The sequence below is a fragment of the Chiloscyllium punctatum genome, chromosome 32 (assembly GCF_047496795.1).
Source record: "Chiloscyllium punctatum isolate Juve2018m chromosome 32, sChiPun1.3, whole genome shotgun sequence".
Classification (NCBI taxonomy): domain Eukaryota; kingdom Metazoa; phylum Chordata; class Chondrichthyes; order Orectolobiformes; family Hemiscylliidae; genus Chiloscyllium; species Chiloscyllium punctatum.
The window spans coordinates 7,763,558-7,778,186 of NC_092770.1; the positions used below are offsets into that span (position 1 = coordinate 7,763,558).

The 14,629-nt window shown below is 38.0% G+C and overlaps 1 protein-coding gene across 2 annotated transcripts in view; it reads right to left on the reverse strand.

The window, feature by feature from the left end:
- helb (helicase (DNA) B) overlaps nucleotides 1-14,629 on the reverse strand; it is a 24,739-nt gene continuing 10,110 nt past the window's right edge. The window contains exons 5-14 of one of the 2 annotated variants that reach the window (XM_072551575.1): nucleotides 12,207-12,387; nucleotides 10,661-10,802; nucleotides 9,781-9,926; nucleotides 8,304-8,397; nucleotides 6,120-6,179; nucleotides 4,473-4,638; nucleotides 3,555-3,584; nucleotides 3,318-3,464; nucleotides 1,863-2,537; nucleotides 1-406 (exon numbers count right to left, since the gene is read on the reverse strand). In XM_072551575.1, coding sequence (XP_072407676.1) covers nucleotides 293-406; nucleotides 1,863-2,537; nucleotides 3,318-3,464; nucleotides 3,555-3,584; nucleotides 4,473-4,638; nucleotides 6,120-6,179; nucleotides 8,304-8,397; nucleotides 9,781-9,926; nucleotides 10,661-10,802; nucleotides 12,207-12,387 — 1,755 coding nt within the window. In that variant the 3' untranslated portion in view covers nucleotides 1-292. The remainder of the gene's footprint in view (nucleotides 407-1,862; nucleotides 2,538-3,317; nucleotides 3,465-3,554; nucleotides 3,585-4,472; nucleotides 4,639-6,119; nucleotides 6,180-8,303; nucleotides 8,398-9,780; nucleotides 9,927-10,660; nucleotides 10,803-12,206; nucleotides 12,388-14,629) is intronic. The other variant, XM_072551576.1, reaches the window with a different exon arrangement.

Below are 14,629 nucleotides of genomic sequence, written 5' to 3' on the forward strand. Positions count from 1 at the left end.
TCTGCAGAATGATCTTTTTAAGGAAATGAAATAATGAATGTTCTGTTTTTTTAAAAAACATAATTTGTCAATTACCACCAACTACCATGAATTAAAAACCAGAATCAGATCACATTTTTAAACAAGTTAATCTTACAAGTCAGTGCAAATTGTTCTCCTAAAACCAGTTTAAAAATACGATTGTTAGCACCTCCAACTTCTTCACTTCATTAAATCTCCTCCCTGAAAGCATGATACTCCTTTAACTTATTGCACATTTCCTCTTTTTGTTTGGGTTTGGCATCATTTCATTTCAATTTCCTTCTTTGAAAAGCTGCTTTACTTTCAAGTTGTGTCTTGGGGGTGAGCAGTCAAGTGCCAGCTGCCTAAACATCTTACAGGCAAGAGGTGATTCCACCAAGGATATCTACAAAACAAAATACATTTGGCTGAGTGCATAAGATAGGTACTTAAATTCCCAACCGTGATACTATCAATGGTTCTTAGCATTCGTTGGCACCAGCAAAAATCTTCAGTTATTTTTCCTTTAGTTGTAAGAAGAAGCCAAGATTTAGTATCTAGAACTTGAAGCAGCCTGACCATTCCACACTATTATTGATATTTTATGTCACGTCTTTGACCAGGATAACCATTAGTGCAGGAATCAAGAACCATAAAAACCCTACAACGTGGAAGCAGTGCTAACCACCACTAACCAAGGAAATTCCCTCAGGTGCATTGCAGAAATACCAGCTGGTAAGTGCTTAATGGATAACATGTTTAGAGATGTGATCAATGTCCATCTTAACTGTATGCAGGGAAAGTGAGAATAGGTGACTACCAGATAGACCAGAAGACCCGGAGGTGGGTGACAAAATAGCATGTCAGATTGGTACCGTTTTCATAAAGATAAATGTGGTTCTGTCTACAGAATTTAGGGTATTTGGTTCCAATCAGCTAGCAGAACCTTCAAAAGCAGTAAAAATGGAAAACAATAGAAATGCAGCACCAGTAGCAGCATCCATAGAGAAACAGAGTTAACAATTTGAGTCTGATATCACAGATGCTGCCAGACTAGCTGAGTTTCTCCAGCACTTGTTTTTGTCATATTTTCCAACATTTTTGTTCTTGATCTCAAAAGTTGTAATATCTAAATCACTCTCCATACCACACAAATGATTACAGCAATGAATATAAAAGGAAGATGAAGGTACTGCTGGGAAGTGGTACGGGAGGGATTGGGAACCAGCTCTGTGGAAAACTGCATCTGTCCAGGCCTGATTAGTAGCACCCAATCAGAGCTGGAATCAATTTCCACATGGGGCAATTTACTGGTGTTGCAGGAGAAAGTTTAAACCAAGTTGGCAAGTGTTTTGCGAACCAGGAGGCAACATCTGAGGGAACACCAGAGTGCAGAAACATTGGGAAAGATAGACATCACAATGTAGGAAACTGTATGTCATTTAGAATAAGAGAGAAGGTCAAAAAGCCTAAAGTTATAGTGCACATGTGAGACTAGATAAAGTGTGGCAATTTAGATCAGTGAGTTATGACAACGAAGAATGGTCACCAGACTCTGCTTTCTCTCGCTGGATGCGGCAAACCTGAGTTTCTACAGCAATTTTTCTGTTTTGGTTTCTCTCACTGGTTCTAATGAAATACTAAGTAGTATAACACCATGGAGAATACCTTCACATAAATTTTAGTTGCTCAGGAGTTAAACTAAAAAAAAGTTGTCACTAGTGCTGTGGACTAATGTTCCCTCCAATAATTTTTACCCAGAACACTGCTGTGCTGAAGGCATCTTTCCACGTGACAAAAAAATCAACTATGATCCAATATTAATTATTCAGACATTTACACCAGCTCACAGATAGTATTACCTTTGAGCATTTTTGTGGCGATTTCACATCTTCCACAGTATTACCAATTCTCTTACTGCCACAAGGTGTTGAAACTTTATTAGAACTTGCAACCTCCTCTCCAGTCATGGTGACTGGAATATCACTTGTGGTTCCACCACTAGTTTGAAGAGAGCTGCTGTGCACAGCTGTTGTACTTTTCAGCACCTCACAGTCCCTGTTCTCAAACTCCAGACTTTGAGGTGACCAACTGTAATCTTGTGCAAATGCCAGATCCGCTGAGAAGGAGTCACCTTCCTGAGGATCCATTTTGCCATTGTCCTTTCTTCTTTCATTGGTTGTGTAGAACACAGAGTCATCTACTCCTTGGACAGAGGGCATTAGTGAATCGAACTGTGCTGAGGCCGCTACTTCAGGTGTGGAAGGCAGTCTCGAAAGCACACTACATGGTTCCTGCTGGGTCAGTAATCCTGCAGTTTTTGAAGTGGGTTCCATTTCTCGTATTTTCTCTTGCAGCAATTCACGCAGCCGGGTGTTTCTGTGAGGGCTTTTGGCCGTCACTGCTTTAATAAAGTCGTCCTCAGCAGTAACAACATAGACACGCTGGCGCCCTCGTGTGACTGCAGTATAGATGTGCTGCCAGTTCTGTCTTCCTGCTGATCCTACAACATACACAACTGTGGCAGCTTCAGAACCCTAAAATACAAGTAGCGATACATTAGAGGTGTTCTGAAGATTAGGGTTCAACAGAATTTACTACATACTAGAAATGACCCTAGACTGAGTTAGCTGAATGCCACAACTAATTTCAGCATTTCTAGCAAAGAGAATAGATAAAGGATAAATCATTGCAGTTTCAATTCCTAGAAAATGATTAGATAAATGTCCTACACAATCAAACAAATGATGACCGGTCATCCACATGAAACATTATTCCTCTTTTCAAAGATGCTGTTGGAGCTGCAGAGTATGTTCTGATTTTTATTTCAAGTGTCCCTTCTGCTATTTTATTTTGAGGACCGAAGGGTCTGTTTCTGTGCTGTACATCTCTATGACACTAATTACAATTAAATAACTTACTACCTAGACCTATCTTATTAGAAATCATTATTTCTTCAACTACTGGATTAAACTGCCAATTATGAACTGAGAAAGAGAGTAAAAGGAATCAAAATGATACAGTATTTGGACAAGAATTATTTGAGTCAAAAGGTAACTCGAATATAGTCCAAACTTAAGAGTCACAGTATCACAGCTACCACACCACAGAAAGAGGCCCTCTGGTCATCAAGCACATAGCCACTCTAATCTCATTTACTGTCACTTGGCCTTGCATCCTGTGGAGTTAAGTAAGTGTTTGCCTAAATACTACTACATATTTAATGCTTAACCATTCCAACATTTAAAGTCAAACCAGTGAAAGTGCAGCTTGGTGTACAAACAGATGACAAATAAATTGATAGTTCCTTTCCTTACCTGAAAAGTATGGATTGTTTTGGCCCAAGCATGTTGCAATCTACACTCTTTCATTACACTTTTATAGTTCACTAATATTTGCCGATTGTCCTTATCGTCCAGTAGCAAATAATGAAAGCTTTGGTTCTTGACTTGTTCAATTTTATACTGCAAACCAAACAAAACAATTTTTAAAAATCCATCCAAATGTAAGAAACAGACTAATTTTAATTGGTGTGCATTGTCAAAATCAATTACATGCATTGTGCTCTGCCTGAATTTCTTTTCCTTGGAAGCAGCATGTGAAAAAAAAAGTGATCAATTTGCTATTTATTGTCTGGGGAGAAAGATTAAAATTACTAACTTATGAAGTATATTATAATTTAAATTCTTAGCATTCTAAATATGATTTAGTGAGAATTAGCTGGTGAATTACTGCCTGTTTTCTACTGCTACCCCTGGAACTTACAAATTCTCCATTTTCTTAAACTGCGTTGATTTTTGCTGGGACACAGTTCATAGGCGCCAGCGAGCTTTCAGTGGCCATCCCAAGTACCTATTTCTCATGCCTCTGTCCAATATTCTTCACAATGAGTCCAGTGCATTTTACCCAAATCATGTTCTTCCTATCTTCTTCCACACAAACCTGACCCCAGCAGCATTAAACATGAATATATTTCACACCCTCCAGCTGAGCTCAAATTCTGACCAGAAGCAAATACTACTACTTTTTTCCTTAGCCAAGGCACTCCATTAGTTAAAGAAAGCATCGCAATTTCAAAAAGTTCCTTCTAACTTTAGAATGTCCCAAACACAACAGGAGTGCTAAAAATATTTAATACAGGCAAATACAAAATAATAACATTGTATCATTTTAAAAATCTAAATTTAGTAAACAGTATTAAAAAATTTAGTCTTTTTTCCTTACAACCATCTCTGTGCAAAATGGTCACTATTAAAAGCAAATTAGTAACTACAGGTCGTTCTGCTTTGACACGACATTTGCATTCCTCTGCAACCTCGTGCTATCAAAAATCACATTGTGGAAGATCCCCATATCTATTCAGTAAAATGTTCATGTTATCCAAACAGCATCCACAATTAGTCAATTGTGTTCTGGCTAATTTGCGTTGATTAAATGTGCGTTATACCAGAACAACTTGTACATGGCTCTACCTCAGCGATAAAAAAGATTTCTCCATTACAAAGACGAATTCGTTTCTCTTCTTTTGATTCTGACTTTGTCTGCGCCTCTGATTGTTGTGTAAAGTCTCTGACATATCCATTCTTTGAACAGCACACTTTGTCCCCAACTTGGAAATCAAACTTGTTTTTATGATTTCTGAAATACAATCAAAATTTGTGCAACATGATCACTGGAAAACAGTTTATCAAAAATGTCATTACTGCAGCATGATCTCCACTGTATAATATAAATGACAAACCACGAGCTTAAGCATAGTGGAGACAGGATGTCCAAAGTACTGGAATAAGTCAGTGTTATGAATTTTTGCATATCTTTCCAAAATAATCATTTGTATTCCATTCTCCATCTTCACACTATTCACATAATTATTTACACCTTCAGGTTCTGGAAGGATGTTCGTTGTGCAGATAACGTTATATGCAAGTTAAACTTTAAAAGAGAATAGCAGCAATTAAAAAAGGAGGCAATAGAATAAAGCAACCTATTTTTATAGCTTTTGAAAAGGCTCAAAGTGATCTGAACTCATTTGACAGTGTGCCAGGAAGTAACAAGCAACAACTTGGGAAAAGAAAACCCAATGTACTAGGATGCATTCCGTGGGGAAGTGGCAAAAGAATTCCAGCACCCTAAACCATATTTGCTAGTATCTGAAGTGAAAGTGAAGCTGGATGAGGTGGGATTAAAATCAACCAAGTTTAATTATTTTAGAGAACTAATGAGTTCACTATTCAACACTGCTTCAAAAAGAAAAGCAAGTTGGGATAACGAAGTACTGATATTCTCCACATGAAAAACAAGAAAACCAAAACATTTTAGATGTTTCATTCTGGGATTAAAAAAAAAAATTCCTCTGCAGGGAGTTTAGAACAAAGGGAAACAGCCTTAAAAATTGTAACAGCTTATTCCCACAGTTTGAGAAGCATAAATTAGTCTGTTCAAGGCCAATGCCTAGATTAGAGTGGTGCTGGAAAACCACAGGTGGTCAGGTAGCATCCAAAGAGCAGGAAAATTGACATTTCAGGCAAAAGCCCTTCATCAGGAATAGTGTGAAGGGCTTTTGCCCGAAATGTCGATTTTCCTGTTCGTCTGATGCTGCCTGACCTGCTGTGCTTTTCCAGCACCACTCTAATCTAGACACTGATCTCCAATATCTGCAGTCCTCACTTTCGCCCTGTTCAAGTATGATGTCTTATATAACAAGGGGAGAGGAAATCTAAAACTCCAGGCTAGGCCAATTGAATATTTTTAAAATGTAATTACTAGATTTTTGCTAGCCAAGGATACTAAGGGTTACAGAATATGAATACACAATTAAGATCAGCTGTGATCAAATTAAATGGTAGAACAAGATGCAATGGAGATGAATGGTCTTTACCAATTCCTATGTTCCACACTACATAGCAGTCTAGTAGCTGGGAATACACTAATAGATGCTGTTTATGACTCTTTCAAATGTTTCTTTTAAAGTGTATGTTACTCATGTATCACTGCAATAATGTAATTTCAATAAGCACTAAACTTGGTACTCTGTGGAAAATCTTTATCTTTACTATCATTCTATTACAAGTGAAAATATAGGCAAGATGAATTGTCACACAGCTAGCAGCACTCCTTACCTAATCGGATGGCCTGCATATTTCTTGCAACAGAGTTCATTAATTAAGTCACAATCCGTCCTGTGTAATAAGAAGTCAGAAATCTTAATGCAGATTAAGGCATCAATTGACCTTTGAACATATGTTCAATATTACAACAATCTAGTTCAAGATAAAAGACAAAACAGTAAAATTAGAACTGCTTGAGCACAGCATCTCAAATGCCATCTAAACCTATCAAAATAAATAAAGCATTATGTCACACTTTATAGTTACTCTTCAATATGTATAATAAAAAATAACCAGTAGAAAAGAATGAGAATTGGAATTGAAGCCACACATTGGAAAACAACTACCCACAGATTTCCCTCCAAGCCAAACACCACACGTGGAACTGTTTCATCATTTCTTAACAGTGCCTAGTTCAAACTCCTGGGAAATCCCTTCTTAATAGCACTGTACAATCGACCATACTGGATGGGCTGAAGCTATTCAAGGAGTCAGCTCATCGCCACTTTCTCAAGGGCATTTTGGGATGACAATACATTCTGCTGCTATCAACTACCCATGAATAAATAAAACAACACATTGGGCCTCACTTTCTACAAGAAGTGCTAACTTAAGATATATTTCTGTTATGTCAAAGATGAATAGTGGAAGGTCATTTTCTTTCTTGTAACTGTATTTTAAAAATAGAAACTTGAATTTGCACAATCAAAAAGAACACTAAACAGTGATAACCAGAAAGCAGCTGCAGAGATTTCTTCTAAAGGGCAAAGTGGAAGGCAGTGGAAAAAGGTTTGACTGAGGCTAGTTGGATAACAGATTATGACAGCAGATGAACTACAGTGGATGCAGGAGGTTGGCATCAACAGACAGGTGGGGCATTCCCCGACAGCAGTAGCTATAAGCAGTAGCAATTTAGAGAACAAATGATTTTCACAAAGGCCATTCAGATAATCTTAGTGTATGTAAAGCGTTGATTTAAAAACTAAGCAGCTTGTGGTTAATATCTTCAACAAATCTCAATTTACTGCAAGTTTATGTCATAGAATCATACAGAACAGGCCTTTTGGATTATCAATTCTACACTGCTAAAAATATGCTACTATCTAAACTAGTTCCACTTATCTGTACTAGGACCATAGCTTTGAATGTTATGAAAAGTACCTTTTATAGTTTTTGAGGTTTCTTATTTTAACTACCTTCCCAGGCAGCGAATTTCAGACACCCACTGTCCTCTGGGTTTCTTCTAAACCTTCTGCATTTTACTTTAAAATTATTATTAACTCTCCAACTAAGGGGAACAGTTGCTTTCTATTCACACTATCCATGGCCCTCATAAGTACTTGATGAATGGCAGGCCTATCAGATCACTTGCTGACCTTCTTTGCTCCTGAGAAAACAATCTGATCTTATCCAGCCTCTCTTTATCGGCAAAATGCTCCATCCCAGGCAACATCCTGTTGAATATCCTTTACAATCCCTCCCATTCAAATCAATTCCATCCTGTAGCGTGGTGACCAGAACTGCACACAATACTCCAGCTGAATACTCCACAATACTCCAGTAAATTGAGATTTGTTGAAGATATTAACCACAAGCTGCTAAGTTTTTAAATCAACGCTTTACATACACTAAGATTATCTTAATGGCCTTTGTAGCCTAGCCAAAGTTCTGTACAGATCCAACATGACCTCCCTGCTCTTATATGCCATGACCATTACAGGACACTTGCATTTAATCCTTGTTAACTACCCTATTAACCTATCCTGTTACCTTCAAGGATCTGTGGGCAAGCATTCCAAGATCACTTTGCTCCACTGAGCAGCCATTCATGAAGTACTCTCTTATATTGTTCCTTCTTTCAAAGTGCATCACCTCACATTTATCAGAGTTAAATTCCATCTGCCACTGGTCTGCCCAATTTGTTCATACCCTGCTGTAACCTGTCACCTCACTGTCAACTACCCAACCAATCTTTGTCAATCACAAACTTAATTATCATGCACCACCTCCCCAACATTCTCATCTAATCATTTATGATCACAAACAATAAGGGACCCAGCACTGACACCTATAGTACGCCACTGCACATTGGGCAGTAAGTAACCTTTCACATTCCTGTTTTAATTTTAGCAGTGATACCTGGGCAGAAACACTATGCGTTGAATCCATTATCACCTTTCTTAAACATATAATTACCGTCTAAACGCAATGAACTGTGAAGTCTCGTCATCGTCTAGTCCTGGGGCTTTTGAGTTTAGTAAACATTCAATAGCTTTTTGAAGATCTGCCCCTGACAAATAAAAATGTAAACATTGCCATCATACTTTAAAATACAGTAACCAGACAAACAAGAAATAAGTTTTCACATATTTAAAATTTTTAAACAAGGGTACTCCAAGCGTTTTAAATCAGCTCAGTGCAGTTTTCCTGTTCCCAAAGTCTAGAACACAGTAACGATATGGGGTAGGTCATTTATGGCTGAGAGGAAGAGAAATTTCTTCATACAACTTGTGGAATCCTTGGCCATAGAAAGCAGTGGAGGCTAAAAAAAAAGGATGTTTTCAAAGGAGTTAAATATGGTTCTTAAGGTTAATGAGTTAAAAGGGTATGGGGAGAAAATAGGAACTATTTACTGAGTTGGACAATCCGTCATGATCATAATGAATAACAGAGCATGTTTAAAAGGGTGAAATGGGCTACTCCTGGTCCTATTTTCCATGTTTCACTCTGGTTCTCAGTACTTTTCAATACAAATATGCATCTGAAACATAAATATTATGCCCAAATCTAAATTCCCTGTCATCTTTAGAAGTTCAACCTACATAACAATGAGTTGATAGCATTTATTTGCATTCATTCACCTTAACAAAAAATCTGATGCATATGGATCAATCCAAACACCCTTAAGAAGTGCAAACTGTGCCGTCACAAGCATAAAGCTGGCACTGCATAGACAGAGCAGAGTTAGGAGCCCAGGTACAACTAGACCAAGCACACAGATTTAATTCAGTACCAGCAGGAAAGAATATGTAATTATTGGATGAGAAATTTATAAAAAGGATATTTATATTATAAATGTGGACACAGGAACCTATAAATACCCATCCAAGGGTTACTTCCCAGACTGGCCTCAATTTTGAGACTTGCAGGAAAGGTTCATGCAAGTGCAGACATTACCAAGTCACACTGCTTTGGCCCTCAGGCAGTTGAAGCAGGGCACACTTTTATTACTTTCATTCTTTCAAGAGTAGGCAATCCACCTAAAAGATACTTGTCGCACTATCCAAGAACTTCTAACCTTTAAATCATGATGCCCATTCCTTTCTCCCAATCCACTCTCCATGACGCCTCCTACTTACCTGACCTGAACTCCTGCCACTTTTAAATTTGGAACTGCCTCCAGTCTCAGTGGTATCTACTGCTCCAACCTGACTTTGTCTTGAGTGAAAGGCAGATGTCTCATCTTGGAATAGTGATGTCTATGCCCATCACTGCACCCTATCACGTAACTGGTTGTGAGCAGCCATGACTGGCAGGATTGCATTAACCAACATGTCTCCAGCGAGCGACCCAGCCAATGGAAAAATAAATGCCCAAGTGTTTCTGAGGTAAAACATCCTTTCCTGATTGCAAGTCCAAGCATTAAATCAATATGAATTGTTTCCAGACTCACCGGTGGAATTATGTATGGAGGGTAGAGAAACAAGAATGAATTTTTTATCAGGTGTTGGAATGATGACATCTATGGACTTTGATATGTGCATCACTGCGTCATATTGCAACTCCTTATATGTAGACTTCAAACTCATCTCAGCAATCCTAAGAAATTAGAAGTCATGAAAAGTGAAGTGGTTACATCAAAAGAATGCAAGTCGTGAAAACGATTTCAAAAGCCACTTTCCCCTTCCCAACCACCTTGATCCCCACTGTTTTTCATCTTGTCTTCTGAAGATAGTGACTTATGGGTAGCAATTGCAATTAGTATCTTGCCTTGAAGGAGATGACTGACATAAAGCTTTGAGTGAGCAGACAGAGCTCACACAGAACACACACATTCAGACAATCTGCTTCATTAATGCCATTGAAGCACCTGTACAATGAGGAAGGTAAGTGCAAGTTATGCTTGGACCAATGCCCTTATATGTAGCTTTTACATTTCTCGGGCATGCAGGCTAGTAGTAAACCCTTTCTTTTATTTGTAAATTCATGCAGAGACAAAATGAACACTAATCAGAAAATCAATACACAAAAGGAAAAACAAAGTGACCAACAATGCAAACGACACTAAAGCAACAATCCAATCTTAAAGTTGCCAAAATAAAACGAGAAGATCCAACCGCACGTGTCAAAAACACATCAAAGCAAACACAGACTAGTCAGGATTATTGTGCTTATATATTAAGGCAGATCATTCAAAATTCAACAGAGGAGAATAAGATGGTTGTTGACAGAATTTGTAAATGATTATGAGAACATTACAGGAAAACTATTTCAGTTCAAGTGCATGCATGTGAGTAGACAACTGCACTTCTGAAGAAAACAAAGAGACATACTTAGCAGCATTATCTATGATCAGCTGGCTCTCTGCACGATGATTGGTTGGTAGTTCAATGCTCCATCTAATTCGGTTCAAACTGGAATAAACATCACTTAACAGGTTGCCTGGCTCAATGCTTGGTAACTGTCTAACATCACCTAGAAAAGAAAACAAAAAGGAGTAATTTTATATATCATAAAACTAGAAAAAGCACACATAGAAACACTGTTCAAATCCAGGGATGACCAAACAACCGTGCACTGACCCAGCATTTTCAAAACTTTACATAATACTGCAGATGCTGAAAATTTGAAGTAAAAACAGAAAATGCAGACCTGGCAGCATCAATTAAGAGAAAAATAACATTAAGTTCAACTGGTTCTGATGAAAGACAGACAGTCAGTCAGTCAGTCAATGTAAAACATTACTTTTTCTTCACTCTCTGCAGATGCTGCCTGACCTACTGAATATTTTCAGCATTTTCTGTTTTTCTGAGCAATCTGCACATGCTCATTCTCGCATCAACAATGCACTAGTTGGTCATCAAATACATTTTTTTTTCAGTCCCCATAAGAAGGACATTGCTTCAGGCTGATCTCCTGCAGCTCCTCTTGGGATAACCAATTCCACAAAGCATACTGAATTTGAGATCCGGTCTCAACTGTCAGCTCTTCACTCAGGAATACCCATCATTTCAACCCTGCTATTTGAACGCCATTGTTGGTGATTCTTTCCATCCATAACTACAGAGCCAAAGGAAAGGAAACAATACTGAAGCCTACAAAAGGAAGTAAAATACAGAAGAAGGAATAAAAAAGTAAGGAGACCACCAATGAAATTGCTGGAGAGAGGAAACATGTAGAATGGATGGATGATGGAGACATAAGTAACAGTCCAAGGATTTGAAAAAAATACAAATTAGATTAGGAATTATACATTATGTTTAAAATCAGAATTCTGCATGACTCAGACAATTTAAATCAATTGGGCCATGTCATATGCTCTAAGAGGCTGGATACCTCTGATAGAAGAGGAAGCACTTCTAGACACCAGGAACGTATTCACGTAGAAACTGATATTCAAATTAAAATCTACAATGTATTACTGCAATGACGTACAAACAGAATAATCAGTACATTTCCGTAACAATGAGAATAATAGAGTCATAGATATACACAGCACAGAAACATATTGTTTGGTCCATCTCATCCATGCCGACCAGATATCCTAAATTAATCTAGTCCCATTTGCCAGCATTGGCCCATATCCCACTAAACCCTTCCTATTCATAAAGTTATGATTTTTCTTTAAACAGGTAAAGCTAACTGGTCATTTCTGGAAACGTTCATCAATTCACTTTCACCACATTGTTGGCTGAAATGACATTTCATGGCAGCACTGAGGTTGGAACCAAGTTTACTTAACACCATTTGTAATTGTACTCTATAATCTGTTTCCCTCTGGGTGATATATCAAAAGAAAACTGAAGAAAATGCAAGTAATTTGCACTGCATATTAATGCATTCTAAGAATGAGTAGAACTCCGATCATCAGATACTTACCAAGGATTATAAGTTTTTTGAGATTGGCATGCTGCATTAGCAACTTTAAAACAGTACTTAGGATACACACGGAGACCAAACTTCCCTCATCAACAATCAGTACCTGGACATCAGAAAACATCCAATCATGAGGTTTTCCTGATGCAATTGATTTCTCTGTAGCCCAGAAATTCCATATCACCTGTTTATAAAAACACAATTCAATAGTTCTTTATTCAGACAGATATGAAATCTACATTTATATTTATATTTACATTTATATTTCTCTCTAATCAATTTTCAAGTATTTAAAAATATTTACTAACCAAAACATAAGTGTATAAGACCTCACTAATATCATTATAGCTACTACTATTTCTAATACCAATATTAATGCAGTTCCACATGTTCATTTTTTAAAATCCTAAAGAGATATAAAACCTGAAAATTGGAATGAATTAAAGAAGTTTCCAAAAAGATTGATGGCAACAGCTAACCTTGCTAGCAGTGCCCACATTTTGTGATGCAATAAATAAATGTCATCCTGTGGATGAATGGTTAACTTGAACAGATCACTTCTCATGCATTTAGCAATGGACTAATAGCCATTTTATCCAAGATGGTAGCAGAGTAGGTGCTCCAGATGGAGCAGCTCTGCTTGCCAGTTCCTTTCTTTTTTTTTTGCCTCTTTTCTGCAGTTTCTCTTCACTTCCACCAATCACCACCACCCAACCCCAACCTTTTAACTTCGTAAACTACCCTACCTGGAGGGAATGGAGGAGAGATCAAGTCCAGCTAGGGACGGAGGAGGACACCAAGCCCAGGCCAATCTAGAAGATGAGTCCTGGAGGCAAGAGGCAGGCCAGAGCTCGGAGCAGGAGGCAATCAGAGCCTAGTAAGAGTGTCTTGGAGGCAAGTCTGGGCTGGAGGCCAGCACATGGAGGCAGCAAGGGCTCATGTTCTGAAGGCCAGTCGGCACAGACTCAGGTGAAAAAGGACTATAATTTGAGTACTTAAAGACACTTTCTACTCTTATTCTGGAGTTTGAATAGAGTTCTTTTTTGAAAAATTTGCATTCTTTCGCTAAATTTTCTTTTAATCTTTCAATTCTGTGAAAAAAATCTGAAGGACAGCAGTTCAGGCAGCATCCGAGGAGCAGTATAATCAACGTTTCGGGCAAAAGCCCTTCATCAGGAATACAGGCAGAGTGCCTGAAGGGTGGAGAGATAAGTGAGAGGAGGCTGGGGGTGGGGAAAAAGTAGCATAGAGTAGAATAGGTGAGTGGGGGAGGGGATGAAGGTGATAGGTCAGGCAGGAGTGTGGAGTGGATTCGAGTGCATGTGACAATAAAGGCTATTCTATTCTATTTTACAATTCATTATCTTGAAAATGTGCCATGTCTACCTCAGATTAGGGTAAGGCATCTTAAAATTTAAGGAACAGATCAAGCTAGTTCTTTTGCGCTGCTACACAAGTAGCATTCCCACTAATTGGATGCTGCTGTCATCGAGCCAAGATGATGTTCTGCCTTTCACACAAATGAAAATGTTGCATATGAATTTCAGTGTTGGCTGATGCCATGTATGTAGGCCACACATCCCAATGACAGGTAGATCAAATCAGAAAGCTTATTCCTTCAGCTGTTAGCAACAAACAAACAAAGTACTGACCACCCAACCAGTCTCTGCTTGCAAAAATTCAAAATACAGGCATGTCCAACATTAGATGTGATTCTGCAATTGGACAAAGTTTGCCACTTATTCCTTAATATGAAAAGGATTATGTTGACAATAAATTTAGCATTGTCGGTCAGTGTCTCCTTAGTTGTGAGACCTGGAGGCAACATATGACAGGACCCTGTTCTTGGCAGACAGATACAACATACAGACACAAAGTCTGATTTAGTACAACAAAATAGGTGACACGCATTCGCTGATTCATTTCTCAGGGCAGTCCCTTGACCAAAGTCAATTGACACTGTTTAAAAATGTAAACAATGCTTGGCAGTTAATTGACAGTCACCATTAACTGGTGCATTTTACATGGCAATGTCTCTAACAATTCACCTGCCAAAAAGCACTCTCCTTGCATACAGTATGAATATTACTCTCTTCCCCCGCCCCATTTCCTTTGACTTGTCCTCATGAGTGCAAGACAAAAAGCTTTGACAAAATATGCCTTTTTCAGTGTTACTCAAGTTACCTATTAACAAACAAACAATTAAAAGAAAAAATACATTTGCAATGAAAACAGAAGTTGAAATGTCATGAACTTTTAAAACATCTCAAAATGTTAGTTATTTTTAAAATCATCCTGAAGAATATGGATATTCCATAAATAAGTAGTTTTTCCAAGGTCACAGAGTCTGTAATTTAGTACTTAGTAGGTTAAAAAATAAAGTGACTCCTCATTTAACAAGATATAACTGCAGTGAAACCTTGATT